Source organism: Petaurus breviceps, unplaced genomic scaffold, assembly GCF_028583685.1.
Source record: "Petaurus breviceps papuanus isolate PSGF00001 unplaced genomic scaffold, PetGlider_PUasm1.0 187, whole genome shotgun sequence".
In the NCBI taxonomy this organism is placed as follows: Eukaryota; Metazoa; Chordata; class Mammalia; order Diprotodontia; family Petauridae; genus Petaurus; species Petaurus breviceps.
The window spans coordinates 29,350,332-29,365,096 of NW_027185799.1; the positions used below are offsets into that span (position 1 = coordinate 29,350,332).

General features: G+C 46.3%; 1 protein-coding gene, 1 long non-coding RNA gene and 1 pseudogene across 9 annotated transcripts in view; 1 reads left to right on the forward strand and 2 right to left on the reverse strand.

Moving 5' to 3' along the window:
* Positions 1-10,737, reverse strand: part of TEDC2 (tubulin epsilon and delta complex 2) — a 25,906-nt gene extending 15,169 nt beyond the window's left edge. The window contains exons 1-11 of one of the 8 annotated variants that reach the window (XM_069090801.1): positions 10,576-10,732; positions 10,013-10,111; positions 9,489-9,544; positions 8,712-9,231; positions 7,859-7,912; positions 5,729-5,819; positions 5,143-5,272; positions 4,901-5,002; positions 2,569-2,756; positions 1,725-1,847; positions 7-1,081 (exon numbers count right to left, since the gene is read on the reverse strand). In XM_069090801.1, the coding sequence (XP_068946902.1) occupies positions 1,010-1,081; positions 1,725-1,847; positions 2,569-2,756; positions 4,901-5,002; positions 5,143-5,272; positions 5,729-5,819; positions 7,859-7,912; positions 8,712-9,231; positions 9,489-9,544; positions 10,013-10,111; positions 10,576-10,601 (1,461 nt within the window). In that variant the 5' untranslated portion in view covers positions 10,602-10,732 and the 3' untranslated portion in view covers positions 7-1,009. Of the gene's footprint in view, positions 1-6; positions 1,082-1,142; positions 1,848-2,568; positions 2,757-4,900; positions 5,003-5,142; positions 5,273-5,728; positions 5,820-7,858; positions 7,913-8,711; positions 9,232-9,488; positions 9,545-10,012; positions 10,112-10,575 lie in introns of those variants that run through there. The other 7 variants (XM_069090802.1, XM_069090805.1, XM_069090807.1 and 4 more) reach the window with 7 other exon arrangements.
* On the forward strand, positions 10,129-13,585 carry LOC138163256 (uncharacterized). The gene is made up of 3 exons (XR_011168857.1): positions 10,129-10,550; positions 11,217-11,273; positions 13,446-13,585. It is a non-coding gene; the product is annotated as an uncharacterized lncRNA (long non-coding RNA).
* The window catches only part of LOC138163255 (eukaryotic translation initiation factor 3 subunit K-like), a 21,337-nt pseudogene continuing 19,968 nt past the window's right edge, over positions 13,397-14,765 (reverse strand).

Below are 14,765 nucleotides of genomic sequence, written 5' to 3' on the forward strand. Positions count from 1 at the left end.
GGAGTAATAGATTCTAATTATCAAGGAGAAATTGTTGTAACATTCCATAATTTGGGTGAAGGGCCCATACAGATTCACAAAAATGATAGGATAGTTCAAGTGATTATCGTTCCTTGAAAAACAATACCACTTGTAAAAATTGACCCTCCTTCCAAAATAACTGTCAGAGGAACTGGAGGATTTTGTTCTACTGATAGAATAAAATCAGGAGCTAAAGTATGGGTAAAACGGAAGCCAGATGATGTTCCAAAGGCTGCAGAGATTATAGCACATGGGAGGGATAACACTGTAACTATTGTTTATTCTGGAGAAGATGATTACAAAATTGTACCCTTAACTCATTTATTCTACCGTGAGGCTACAATAATCTGGTTATTGTCTCTTTGCTTCTACTTTGACTTTTTGTCTGTTCACCTTGTTTGCTAGATTTGTTTCTGCAGACTTGGTACCCTCCACCGGTAGATCCCTGATAGCTTAAGCTGGATGTCACCCCCTGTCTGCAACTGTGATGTGTCACCCTTGGACCTGGCATCAAGCATATTAAGAAGTGACCTCTCAAATGGGACCCCTAAGGACAGGGACAGCTCTACATCCGATTTCAGCAGCAAGTAGCCATGGAAGAAGAGATCTTCACCCCTTACCACAAGATTTTGGGGCCCCATTTGTTCGGGGTGGGGGAATGATGGGGAGCTTGTGCTCAAGCCCTACCCTAAAATATGGTTTTCTGTGTTTATTGTGTGCTGTTCTTGTTATATTGTTGTGAAATTTTGTTGACACCAGTTATTCCTACTGTATTTTTGCCAAGTAAGGGACATGAAAGATCTTGGGGCCGAATGTAAGGGTTATGGGATTTAAAGATCTTCCATGCCTCATTGGACTTGCTGACGTAGCAGGAAGGGATGGAGCAAGAGGAAGCGGAAGCCAAGCTAGAGTTCCTGAGGTAGCTAGCAGTGGCGGCGGCGGCGGCGGCAGCAGCACGAAGCCCTTTTTGAGTCAGCCAGAATTTCTGCTAAGGACTCCTGCTGAGGACTGCCAGGGGCCGGAGCTGCTGGGAGCACGCTTCCTGGACGCTGGGTGGTTGCTGTGAGTGGGGAGAGGAGGACATTTGCCTGAGGTAGCCTGTTCTGTTTTAAAGGCTTGAGAATGTGGGTGCTTTCTACTTTATCTACCTGTGCCAATTTCATAACTACTCTGATGGCTTTCACTTTCTGGTTTTGGGACTCAGTCTTTTGGTATTTTAATAAATTTTCTAGCTTATTCCCCCATACGGCAAGCATGATGTATTTTGTGATGGATAATTATATCAGCATATCTGTAATTTCCATAGGTATTGTGAATATGGCATTGCTGATACAGTACTATTAGTCAGTACAGTTCCCTTACAGCCTTTCAGTTCCTCCACATCCTCTCCTCTCCCCAAGGAGTAATATTCTTGTACAAACAATAAGCCCCTGTCCTTGGCCTAGGCTACTGTGTCCTACAGTCCTAGACTAGGCAGAAAGACAGATGGGCAAGGAATTAGGGGTGAAAAAGGGCAGGGATCAGCTATGTTGTTTAATGTGCCCATATGGCTTTTAAGACTTCCTAGGGAACAGAAATGAAAGGCTGTTGGCTAATAAATGACAAGGGGCAAGAGGAACATAAAGTCAGTGGAGGGAGGGCCCAGATTGGAGTGATGGATGATAGGGCCCATGCCAGGCTCAAACAGATGGTTCATCTCTCACCAGTATGGAGAAGCACTCCCCAGCTTCACAGAGTTGGCTATGTATAGCACGGTACAGTGCCAACTGAGCTGGGCCAGCAGGGCTCTCAGATTTCACCAGGGGGAGAAGTTCTTCCATCAGAACCTGGGGGCGTCACAGAGAAAAGACTTTCAGAGAAAACAAGGATTCTCCAGCCTCCCATTATGGGGCCTATATCCATGTATACACACACACAAATCCTTTACACCCAGAATGTCTATACCAAAAAAAAAAAAAGCCACCTCCCACCTCCCAACCCAAATAAAAAAATAAAAACAGGGGCAGCTAGGTGGTGCAGTGAATAGAGCACAGGCCCTGGAGTCAGGAGGACCCAAGTTCAAATTCGACCTCAGACACTTAACACAAAAACTAGCCGTGTGACCTTGGGCAAATCACTTAACCCCAACTGCCCTCCACCCCCCAAAAATAAAAAAAACAAAATAAGCAAAAAACCAAAATCTAGTGACTGTACCACAAAAATGCAGATGCCAGATGTGAACATGTTTCTCTCACATACAGGACTCAATGTACACCCCTAAGACTGCACCAGATTCTGATAACAAGCCCTTTTTGGAATCTTGATGAGGGCAGGTGGGCCAGACAGAACAAAAAGAAGCCGCATGCAAAGGATCTAGTCCCACATACCTCAACTATTTCTTCCCCCAGAAGAAAGAAGATCCCTTCTGGATACATGCTTCCTGTGTCTGACATCCCAGACACAAACCTACTAAGTCCACAGAGATAAGAGTTCCCCAGAAAGGAGACCCAGTAAGCAGATGGCCAGCTAAGTGGAAATTCTGCCACCATATCCGCACAGGACAGGTACCTTTTCAAGGTGGATCTGCTGCTTCAGCATTGCCACTTGAAGCTTGAGAGCCATCACAGTCTGCAGCTCTTGCACACTGGAGTAGACAAGATGGCCAGTAGACCCGCTGGACCCTTCTCCTCCTAAACACAGGGCCGAACCCCAAGGAGAGCTCTCTACAGGCCTGGGGCCCAACCACTGCTCCTCCGCTGCATCAGTGAGGGTAAGGCAGAGAAAAGAAGAACTCAGAGCCTGTCACTAGCAGCAGCAATGGTTGGGACAGCTAGCTCACCTCACCCCACCATCATAGCAAGTAAGCCACTAGCTAATCTCCCCTTCCAGAGCACCAGACCAGGATAACAGCTGTCGCTCACCCTTCTACAGGGACAGTGCTTTAAGGTGTAGCTTTAAAAGAGGCTGTAAAAACTGATGATTTTTTTGATGACACCAAAGTGGCCATCATCAACCTTAACTGATTATGGAGTGTCTCTGCAGCCAGGTGGAACAACCTATAATGAAGGCAGAAGCCCTGCCACCTTGGTAGGTCTATCTATTGAACCACCTAAGCAGCTAGATGGTACAACAGGTAGAGCACTGAGCCTGGAATCAGGAAAATCCAAGTTCAAATCCAATCTCAAACACTTACTAGCTGTGTGATTTTGGGCAAGTCACTTAACCTCTGCCTATCTTCTGCCTCAGTTTCCTCAACTGTAAAATAAGAATCATAATAGCGTTTACCTAACAGGTAGTCTTTTAGGATCAAAGGAGATAACATTTGCAAAGTGCCTAGCACATTGTAAGCACTAAATAAATGCTTCTTTCCTTCCCCCTTGCTAGCATTCTTCACTGCAAAAGGCTCAGTACTGCGCTTTCTGCTGTCTGCTCTGGTGCTACATACCAATTTCAGGGTTAGAGATACCTTCAGTATAATTGCTAAAGTAACAGAGAAGACAAAGGACCAGTTCTTTGGACAGGAGCAGTGAAGAGCCCCTAGTTACTTAGCACTAACAGACCTGGAAGGAGCTAAGGCACCAGCAGCAGAAGAGAAGAGAAGGAAGCCTAGCCCCCAGCTGGAGCTGAAAAGCCAGCACCCACCAGTCCTTAAACAGTTGTTAAGAAATACAAGTACACTAACCTTAGCCCCAGAGAAATATGACCATATACATCCCTTCTGTGCAAACATGGAAGCCCATGCATGTGAAATCCTAGATATATGTCAGACCTAACTGGTTAACTTGGCCAAACTTTTTTGCCCCACCTTTTTTTTTTGAAAAAAAAAAAAAAAAAAAATCCTATTAAGAGATACATTAAGGGGCGGCCAGGTGGCTCAGCGAGTAAGAGCACCGGTTCCAGTGTTGGGACGAGCTGGAGATCGAATCCCGGGCTCAGACACTCAGCACCACACCCAGAAATAACTGGCCGTGTAACCTTGAGCAAGTTACTTAACCCCAATTGCTTAAAAAAAAAAAAAAAAAGAGAGATACATTAGGATTTTACATTATAAAAAAATAACCACAGGAAGCCAATGTTTACAAGTATATTCATCAGAGCAAGGAAAATAGCAATTTTCTTTTTCCATCTGAGTTCAGAATCACTGATCAATCAGATGTAATTCATGGTAGAGGAAAATGCAAGATGCAAAGACTACTCCAAAAAAAAAGATGCAAAGACTATTTTTCATTTGATTCTTTCAAATCATCTACTCATTAATCTGTATCTACTCATTAATCTGCAACAGGATTCCCTTTGAAAAGTACATACTTTTCCAAACAGTAGCTTATCAGATCACAAGATTGATACCAGGTATTCTGAAGTATCTTTCCGGTATCTGTAGCTGCTGTGATTCTTCTGCAGTGGGAAGAATGTGGGACTTTGTGAAGACCTAGGGTCAAAACTCAGCTCTGTGGCTTACTGTTTTTTGCCCTATTTTTTATTCTTTGCTATAGAGATTACTCTCTAGGAGGCAAAAGATATGACATTTTTAAAAACTACAAACATTATGACAACAAGGCACGCTACCTCTGAGCAGTGTATTAGAAACCAGCCTCTAAGGGAATGAGAATCTCAAGGTGAATTTGCCCCTCCTTCCTGGGATTACAGAACCTAGCCTTTCTCTTAGAAGCACTGGGGTGAATTATTAGAGCTCCCCACTCCTACTGCTCCCCCTTCCCCAGGGCAGCAGATCAAAGCCAAAAGAAGACACAGCAGAGCTGTCCACTCCTTCCCTCCCTTCCAGTCCCTCCCCACTCCCCAGCAACTGAAGACCAAGCCAAGGCTCTAGAGGTGAGGCCAAGTTGACCCTAACACAGACCTCAGCCTGGCCTGTCTCTGGTGGCCAGCCAGGGAGTCTCACCTTCTTGAAGTTCTTGGAGTCTAAGCAAATGCTGCTCTACAGCAGTTTGCAGTCCTTCTAAAGTGACCAAACGGTGGTACTCCTGTTCCCAGCTCAGAGAGGCTACAGGAGAGGGGAAGGACATAGCTTCAGAAGCCATTAGCTCTACCCATCCCCCTAGGACCTCCCAAAACCCACTCAGGCTTCTCCTTTTCCCTTCAGTCAAGTAAAGTCCATGCAGCTCTGTGTGCCTCCTTCCTCACCTGTAGCCGCCTCCCCATTCATGTCCAGTGTCTCTTCCAGATGTTGGGTCAGTAAATGGCAGGCCTGGTCTAGGCGATTCACCTCCTCCTGGATCTCAGCAAGACTGACTGCTGGGCCAGGCAAGTCAAACTCAGAGCAAGTCAGGGAAAGTTTTTGAGGTTTCTTCTTCCCTTCCATCTTACTCTCAGGGTTCTACCCCTATACCTTACAGACCCCAGCAGGAGGTGATCCTGGGAGAAGCAGAGAATCTTTGGCAGATGGCTAATTTGCTCTCTTCCCCATAATCTCCCCAAGGTAGCAGTGAGCAATCCATTGGCAAACAACTCCTGGTAAGAGGCCCAGTGAGTAGTGTTGTATGAGGGATGGAGCCCCTCTGGCTCCATTAAGAGCCAGCTGTGGTCTTGCATCATCCCAAGTGAGTGATATCAGTAGCTATGGCTTTTAGCCAAATCTCCCATTAGCCAAAGAGCTCTTCCCCTTGGCTTCTACTCTTCCTGCCCCAAGCTAAAGAGCCTGGGAGCCAGTGGCATTCCCTGCCCACTCCCCCAGCATGTATTCCACAGCCCAGGCACCTGGCAAGGATACAGTCACCTTCATTCTCTCCAGGAAACGAGCTTTGGCAGCAGCCACATCAGTATCAGCACTGGACTGGGAGTGCTGGACCTGGGCCCACAGTCTAGGATACATACAAACACACAACAAAATGAACACCAGTACAAGTACATACAACAGGCATGGCCACTAGGTGGCACCATAGTGCATAGAGTACCAGGCCTAGAATCAAGAAACATTTTCCTGAGTCCAAATCCAAGTCTCAGACACTTACTAGCTATGTGACCTTGGGTAAATCACTTATCCCTGTTTGCCTCAATTCCCTCACCTGGGAAGCAAACCACTTCAGTATCTTTGGCAAGAAAACCCCCAAAATAGTCATGAAGAGCCAGATACAACCAAAATGACTGAACGGCACAGACATTACTGAAACTCAGTTCTTTTCCATCAGCCTTTCCTGTTTCTGTTGTATATGACGGGTACATAGGAGTGCATGGACAAATATTTAACAAATGGCTCTCCAAAGATGCACATCATAATGTAAAATTTAATCTGCATTATTAATCTTAATTTCCATCACCTTCTTAAGTCTAGACAAGAAATCAAGCCCTAAATTGTAAACTTTGCTGACTCCTGAGGTGTAAATGCTCACAGTGAAAATTTAACAACCAGCTCCACTGCACTGGAACCAGCCGGGTTAAAGTAGTCTCCTGATTAAAGAGAAAGGGCATAGTTTGAGGTCTCCATTAGCAATCCTGGGAACCTCCTGTAAGTCATGAGATGGGTTTAGAACCTGAGGGTCCTCTGATTAAGGGAAAAGGACTAGTTAGAACAAAAAGCTATCTGAAAAGGACTGTGGCTTTGAACAGGGTGATGGTTTTGTGGAGGAAAAATCATCTACTAGTGGTTACAGAGACCACTGTTCAAGACTGTACCTTCTCCTGATATAGGCTACCTTACTCAGAGAACAGGAAAAGAGGCAAGAAGTCAAAAGGACTTGTGCTAATATAGAAGGTTGAACAATCTATTCTGGAGATTTTCAGTACAAAATTGCCAGATAGGGTTAAACTCAAATAGAAATGGGTCACTGCTTGAACCGAAGCTGAGTGAAGTGAGCAGAACCAAGAGAACATTGTACACAGTAACAGCAACAAGGTGCAATGACCAAATATGACAGACTTAGCTCTTCTCAGCAAAGATCTAAGACAATTCCAAAAGACTTATGATGGAAAATGCCACCCACATCCAGAGAAAGAACCATGGAGTCTGAATGCAGATTGAAGCATACTATTTGCTCTCTGTTCCCCTCTTTCTCATGTTTTTTCCTTTTGTTCTGATTCTTCTTTTATAACATGACCAATGTGGAAATGTTTAATATGATTATACGTGTATAGCCTATATCAGATTGTTTACTATCTTGGGAAGAGGGCATGGGAAAGGGAGGGAAAAAAAATTCAGAACTCAAAATTTCATAGAAGTGAATGCTGAAAACTATCTTTACATGTAATTGGAAAAAATAAAATACTTTTAAGTAGGAAAATACTATCCTGAAGTCATCTTTATCATTAAATGAGTCTAGTGAAAATTTAAACTATATGCAAATTCCTCATATGAAAGTAGAAATAAAACTTTAAATCTCTTATTAAAAAAAAGAAATGGGTTGCTGCTGGCTACCATTGACTTCAAAACTCATGAAAATTAACATCATCTATGTTGTACTGTGCTTATTTTGTTAAACATTTCCCAATTAAGTTTTAATCTAGCACTAGGGAGTTTTGGAGGAGAGTTTGACACAGGTGACCCATGAGAAGAACAAAAGGAATAAACCCCCCCTTAATTAAGATATCAAACTGGCAAAGACTGTGGTCTGGGAAATCAGAGAGCTAGGTTTGAAGTACCAAGTCTGCCAAAAATTCATTACTGTGACCTTAATCAATCATTCCCCTTCTGTGAGCCTGCTTCCTCTTCAAAGGACAAAGTCACTTAAAAGGTTACTGAATGGAGATGTTAAGAGGGTATGGGAGCAGGTATGCCTGGTTCAGATCTTCTAAAGCAAAAGTGCTGGAATTTGGCCTGAGGTTTCTGAGAGTCTCATTGCTACCCACCTGGCAGTGGACATCCTTAAGGGGCCTCAAATCTTTCTGCCTAATGAGCAAACCTCACCTGGAATTCCTGGAAGCAATTTTCTTATAGAATGGAGGCAGCTGCAGCTGTGTCCTGCAAAAAGCAATCACCACTCAGGGCTCCCTGCCATGCTCAAGACCCGAGTTCTCCTCTAGCCAAGAGTCTAGGCAAAGCAGCCCTATCTCCACTCCCCTAAACTCTTATCATCAGTGGAGTTCTACAGAGGCCTGAAGAGGCAGGGGCTGACTGACCAGGTCATCCTGGGTTATCACACTGGTGGCTCCCAATAGCAAGACTGCAGAAATGAACAACGGGCCAAGACTGGTCTAGTTGGGAAGAAGAGGTACATTGGTGGCAGGAAGTCAGGACCTGTAGTACCTGGCAACTTCATTAAGACTCTAGCTAGAGTCACTGAGGCAAGATAAAACTGTGTGGACCTGGCCTTAAGGGTAGTCAGGATTCAGCCTCATTGGAGCTAAGGTATAACACTTCCTAGTAAATAGGGAGCCTCTGGATTTTATGGCTTAATCTGAGTGGCCTGAAGATAATGGCCTCTGGCACCTCTGAGTCTACCTAAATCTGTGCTCCAGAATATGCAGGAAAAGGAGGAGATATCCCAAAAATATCCCCTTGGATTGTCAGGCAGTTAGTCTACAGCACTTGGAAGGTACTCTGAGAGTATAGGACTAGACCTGGGAAGTGTGGACCTCCAAAGTCCTTGTTAAACTTTACATGTTGTCCAAAGGTATGTTTCAACTTTCCTCAAGGTTTCTGCTCCCCCTCTCTTCTGTGGGCCCCCGAGAAGGTCTAAGTCTCATGGGTGAAAGCCTATAAAAGCTCAGCCACCTTTGCCAAAACCTCAGTCATGGATTGCAGGGTTCAGAAAACCTACCCCTTCTCCTTAAGTGTGAAGGTCTCTGATGTAAGACCTGTTTGGGTCTTTTCTTCTTCTGGTCCATGACTGGGTCCAGTAGCACCTGCTTCTCTTAAGACTGAAACTGAGGTGGAAGTTGGGAGCCCTGGGACCTGGCCCTGGGAAGGCAGAGGGCAGAGCTGATCTGGCCCCTTGATGGGTGCTGAGTTGTCTGACTGCTTGGAATGTGTGAGAGCATTTCTAGAGGCCTTTTCCCTATGGCAGGAGGCTCTGGCAGGCTTTTTCAGCCTACTGCTGGCCCTCTGAGAGGTAGTTGGAGGCTTGGCTGGAACACAGGCTTTTGGATTTGAAGTTCTGGGCCTGGCCCCAAGGTCCGTTTGGGCAGTGACCAGAGGAGGGGCAGTTTTCCCACTTGAGGCACTCTGCTCTGACTGGGCCGGGGAGATGCCTTTTCGAACCCGAAGAGCTTTCTCCAGGGCCTGGGTCAGCAGTTCCAATTCCTTGACGTCTTTGGGAGCCGGTTCATGTGCTGTGAAAGCTATGAGTCAGGAAAGAGTTCTCCCTAAGACTACTCCCCTCCCCTCAATTTGACCTGCTCCCCCTCTTCCTGCAGACTTAAACTGTTAGAAAGAAGCAATCTGTCTTTCCTATACAATTTGTTGCTTTCCAGGAATGGCCCCAGTTCACTGTCCACTAGGCCAACTGAGTCTCTCCCCTACCCACCCAAATTCCAACCCCTTGCCTAGACCAGTGGCCACACTAGCTCTGCTCAGAGCCCTGAGGGGAGAGGCTCACCAGGTTCAGTCTCCGGGCTCCTGGCTGGCTCAGGGCTTGGGGGATGGGGCACTTCCCTGGGAGGAGGAGACAAAATCCGTAATACCTCACCATTTATGACTTATAAAGAGCTTTCTTCACAATCACCCTGGTAAAGTAAGTGGCTGCTATAAGAATTATTCTTAACATTTTGACAGACAAGGAAACAACACCCTAAGAGAGCATATGATTTGCTTAGTATACCAGAGTTACTATAATAAGGTCTCTTCTTATTATGGCCTCAAAAAAGCTATGCTTGTGCTGACTCTCCCCCCTTACTCAGGGCAAAACCTCTTCCTCCAGGGGGCTCTTCTGGGTGAGACCCCGTTGATCCGGGAGTGTCTTCGGACAAACTAAAGACTCAGCCCTCTGCAGACGCCGGAGTGCTGGACCCTAAAGGCCGACAGTCCTCAAAGGACCCCAGCTCGGTCGGGGTCTAGGCAGAGGTGGGAGTTCTGCGCACAACCAGACCCGGGCCAACCATCCCGTGCCCCAGGGATCGATACCAGGGTTGAAGCAACACTCGGCAGCGGGCAATGGACTGTTCCAGCTCCTTCTCCTTCCTCTGACAGGCTCCCAGGGCTCCCTGCAGCTCAGTGAGGAGCCTGGAAACACACCGCCCAATCCCCGACCCCCGCTGAGGCTCAGCTGTCAGGCCTCTCCCCGCTGACCCTCCCCCCTTTCCTTCCTCCAAGTTCCCTGCCCACTCCTTGTCCCCGCATGCCTCCCTCTTCCTCTCCCCTTTTTCTCTGCACCCTCCTTTCCCTCCTTCTTTCTTTCCCCCCTTTCCCTGTTTCGCCCTCCCCCATTTCCCTCCTTTTCCTCTCCCCCAAGTCTCCCGCTCTGCCCTCCCCATTCCTCTCCTTTTCTCTCACACATCGCCCCCCCTCTTTCCCACTAGTCCTCTCTGTCCCCTCCCCCGCCTGCGCGCGCAGACTGCGCCCTGGAAGGTTCGTGGGCTCCCAGAACGTGGTCGGAAAGTCACCAGCAAAAGGGACTGCGGCCAGTCTAGGTCCCAGAACCCCTACGAAGGCGTGCGCGGCGGTGTGTCCAACGCGGGAACCCTTACCTGTGGGAGCAGGAGGCAGGAAGCATGGCGGCTACACGGCGGGCGGAGGGGGAGTGGGACAGATACCCCCCCTCCCCCGCACACACCTGCAGCCCTAGCTCGGCGGGAAAACTGCCGCGGCCCGCCGAAGCCCCGCCCCCGCCTCTGGCCCCGCCCCTGCCAGGTCTTGCAGCTTAACGGAGGCTCGCTGGCGTCCCCGATCCGTACCGGAGGCTGGGGGGGGCGGGGAGGGAAAGGGTACAAGCTAGCGGGCTGGGAATCAGAGCCCGGGGCAGTGAGACAGCCGGGGTCTCTGGAGTCAGGGGCGCCGGCGAGCCCCAACAGTCAGCTCCGTCTTCCATACCCCTGCCAGGACTGGGCTCAGCCCGCCAGCCCCCATGGGGTGGGGGAGGGGCGAAAAATGGGAGGGGGGAAATGACCTTAACGCCCCTGAACAGCTGTGACCCCAGGTAATTGCTTAAGGTCTCTGCTTATCTGTAAAACTGGGAGAATAACACACTACGTATTTTGGGGTTGGCGCGACGGAAGCGCCACAGAAATTCATACGTGCAATCATTATTGATAGGATTAATGAGTTTACAATTCGGTAAGGAGGGGAAGAGGCAAGTACAATTGTAACGACAACTCTCATTTTAATCTAGGCTACATTAGTAATGACCGAGGTGGGGCTCGAGCATCTACTCCCATTGGCTTGATAAGTGAGTTTCATTTCTAAACTGCAAGTTTTCTATTTATTTTTTCCTCTGTTAAGATCATTTGAGCAAGGAGATCACACAGACAGCGAGGGACATAAGGGAGGGCTTCACAGTGGAGTGAGTTGGCACCTGACTCTGACTTAAAAGAAGTTAGTGGTTTTAGAGGAAAAAGTGGGTGCATAGTGGGTATAGAGGATGACAGGGCAGCTAGCGGCACAGTGAGTAGAGTACCTGCCCGGAGTCAGTGGGACCTGCATTAAATCCAGATCACAGACATTTACAAGCTGTGTGACCCTGGGCATGTCACTTAACCCTCCTTATTTGTAAAATGAACAAAGGAAATGGCAACCACTCCAGTATCTTTGTCAAGGAAAAACCCAGACGGGGTCATGAAGAGCTGGACAGTACTGGATAACAACAACAGGCACATAAGAATGGTTCAAATTAAATTTAATTATAAATAGGAAATAAAAAATTGGGTTACTAGCCATATGCTAAAGTCAGAAGGTCCAGTATCTGAGCCCAGAAAGATGAGAGGTAGGTGAAAGGACCGATTTCAGAACTGTATTAGCTAAGCTTGAGGCTGGAAATGATGGAGGCAACAAGTAAATCCAGTTGATCAGAGGAACAGCCTGAAAGCAGAGAATCCAAGAAGACAGATTATATAATAATTTGTCTGAGTCTTGCCCAGTGAGATTTTAGTCAGGTGTGGATCATCCCAGCCTAGACAGAAGTATCTGTACCACAAAGAAGCTGTGTTGCTCAAGAAATTTTAATGAACAGTCCCTAAGACAGAAAGGAGACAAAGAACTTTACAGTTTTAGAGTTGTGTTAGCCCAAGCACATAAGTTGTCCTTACTCACATACCTCCTTGGAAGGTACTGAATGCACTAGAGAGAGGGAGAGTATGTATAGGATAATATGTAAATTTTTAACGTATTATTCCTACATTTGCCTGCCAAGGCTACATGTATTAGATTGAAATCAGGCAGGGATAATTTATACCATAATATCAACATTGTAAAAATGAACAATTTTGAAAGACTTAAGAACTATGACCAATGCAATGATGATTATAGAGGACCAGTGATAAGGAATACCACTCACTTCCTGATAAAGAGGTAATGTACTAATGTGAAAAATGAGTGAGACACATTTTTGGTCATGGCCAATAGAGGAATTAGTTTTATTAGGTTATTAGTTTATTCTTATTTGTTAGAAGGGTTTTGCTTTTGCTTTTTTTTCCCTCCAGTAGAAGCAAAAATAAACGTTTGACAATTGAAAAAAATTAATTTAATTAACATTTTTTTAAAAAAGAAAGCAAGTAGACCATTTGTGTCCCAACAGGAAGGGCAAATCTGAATATGCTCTACAGAATGGGCCCTCATTGGTCAGTCCCCCAATACATATAAAGCACTCGGTAGAACAATTAAGTAGGCATTTCACTTTCACCTTGACTTTACACTGTCCAAAGAACTCTCTCAAAGTCCATGTCTTCTGGGAAACAGGACCAGGCCTCCTCCACTCAGGATTATTTTTTAAAATAGAAGTCTATAGCTCCAACTGGACTTTGCATCTAGAATTTCCCCAGTCTGCCAAACAACCTCCTTTATTCACAGGACACAAGCAATCAATATACTATAGGCACATTGTTAGAGCAAAAATTAAAGCAAAGTACTCCCATATGAACTCCTGTGCCCATCCATTATCCCAAATTCTTCCAGACTACTCTCTGGGTTTTGGGGGTTTTTTTTGCTTTTTTGGAAGGCAATTGGGGTTAAGTGACTTGCCCAAAGTCACATGGCTAGTAAGTGTGTTAAGTGTCTGAGGCCGGATTTGAACTCAGTACCACCTAACCACCCCTACTCTCTCTGTTTTGAAAGTGGCAAAGGGGCTTTATGAACTGTACTTACAGATCATGGAGATGCAATTAGTGGGAGCTGTGCATAGCTCAGATTATTAACAACTCAGATTATACACAGGGAAACATAAGGAGAGATGTTGGTCTCATCCCTAGATGAACAATCAATTTGGCTTCTTAATAGCTGACAGTCTCTAACACCGGGTTGCTCTTCTCATTTTGGTTTCCCCTTTTGCTCCCTGACTAATCTTTTCTATAACACTGGTTTTCTGTTCACAGAGAAAGGCTCAGATTTTATTTTATTTTTTTTCCAGGAAGTAAAGGGCTTTTATTTAGCTGGCTGTATGTAAGGGGAAACAAAAGGCAGCAAACAGGAGACATGGGGCAGCAGTTACTGGGAGGAGGCCATGATGCTGGAAACACTCTCAAAGTCAATCTTTTCCACAATGTTCTTGGGCTTGATACTCTCTTCTTGGCTGCAGATGAAGACCTGCCCTGATCCATTGTAACTCCAACCATACTTGCTCATCCACACTTTCAGCTGGTTTTCTGACAGATCTCCCAACATTTCAGCCAGCAAGCCAGCAGTCAATATGTTGATATGTGATGCCCACAACATGGCAGATAAATTTTCGGACAGAGTCTTCAAAGCCTGTGATACCTTTAAGTAGAAGGAGATCCATGTTCTCATCTAGGGCATGCCAGAAAGCTTGGCAATGACAGGTCTCCAGCAAGTCTCCCAAGCACAGGATCTGCCTGATGGGTTGCTCTTCTTGGCGAGCTTGGTCACTCATGCACTTGCACAGAGTAAAGTCTGTGTGTGGGAGATTCGTGAAGGCTTTCAGCAGAATCTGGGCTGTCACTGTGGTCTGGAAGAAGGCTGGGTTGAACTGGTATAGCTTAAGCACAGCCAAGTTGGCTTCCAAGTCATAGGCGTTCTCCTTGGCCTGGGTCTCCACGTACCACTCCAGGGGCCAGGTTCTCAGGATTGTACCTGTCGATTCCCTTGAGCAGCTTCCCCACGTTGGCGCACATCTGCTCGAACAGCACCATGTCTTCCTCCTTTTCGCAAGCAGACGAAGATGCTGAGGCTGGGTTCAGAGCTGCAACAGAGAAAGGCTCAGATTTTAGCAGCTTAGAAATTGATTCCCAAAGTATTTCCCACCAGCCCACATGGTAGCATGAGCCCAGGAAGCTTCAGTCCAACTGCGAAAAAGCTCTGTTCCTTGCACCTGAAGGGCCAAGAAAAAGAAAATTGGTAACCTCTATCCTTGTGTGTCCATGCACAAATCTTGACACTGCCCAGAGTCTCACAATTTCATTTCTCCCTTTGGTAATGTTTGGAGGCTCCTTAGCTCCTAAAGTGATGTAACAAAAGTATCTGCTACTGAGCCCAGGGGAACCAAAACACTTGCTGTCTTTCTCTCCACTAAAAGGCCCCTCCCTTTCAGCTCTGGACTCATACATATGTGGACCCGGTTCAGTCTTGGGAGAGTATGGCCTCTAAAATGAGCGATTAGGCTCCTTCTCAAACTCTCTGGTTCTTTACAGGCCTCAATTTAGAGTTCCATGGAAAATTACTTAAAGGTTAGGTTTGGCTCAAGTCTGCAGTCTCCTCAAAAAGAGACAAGGGG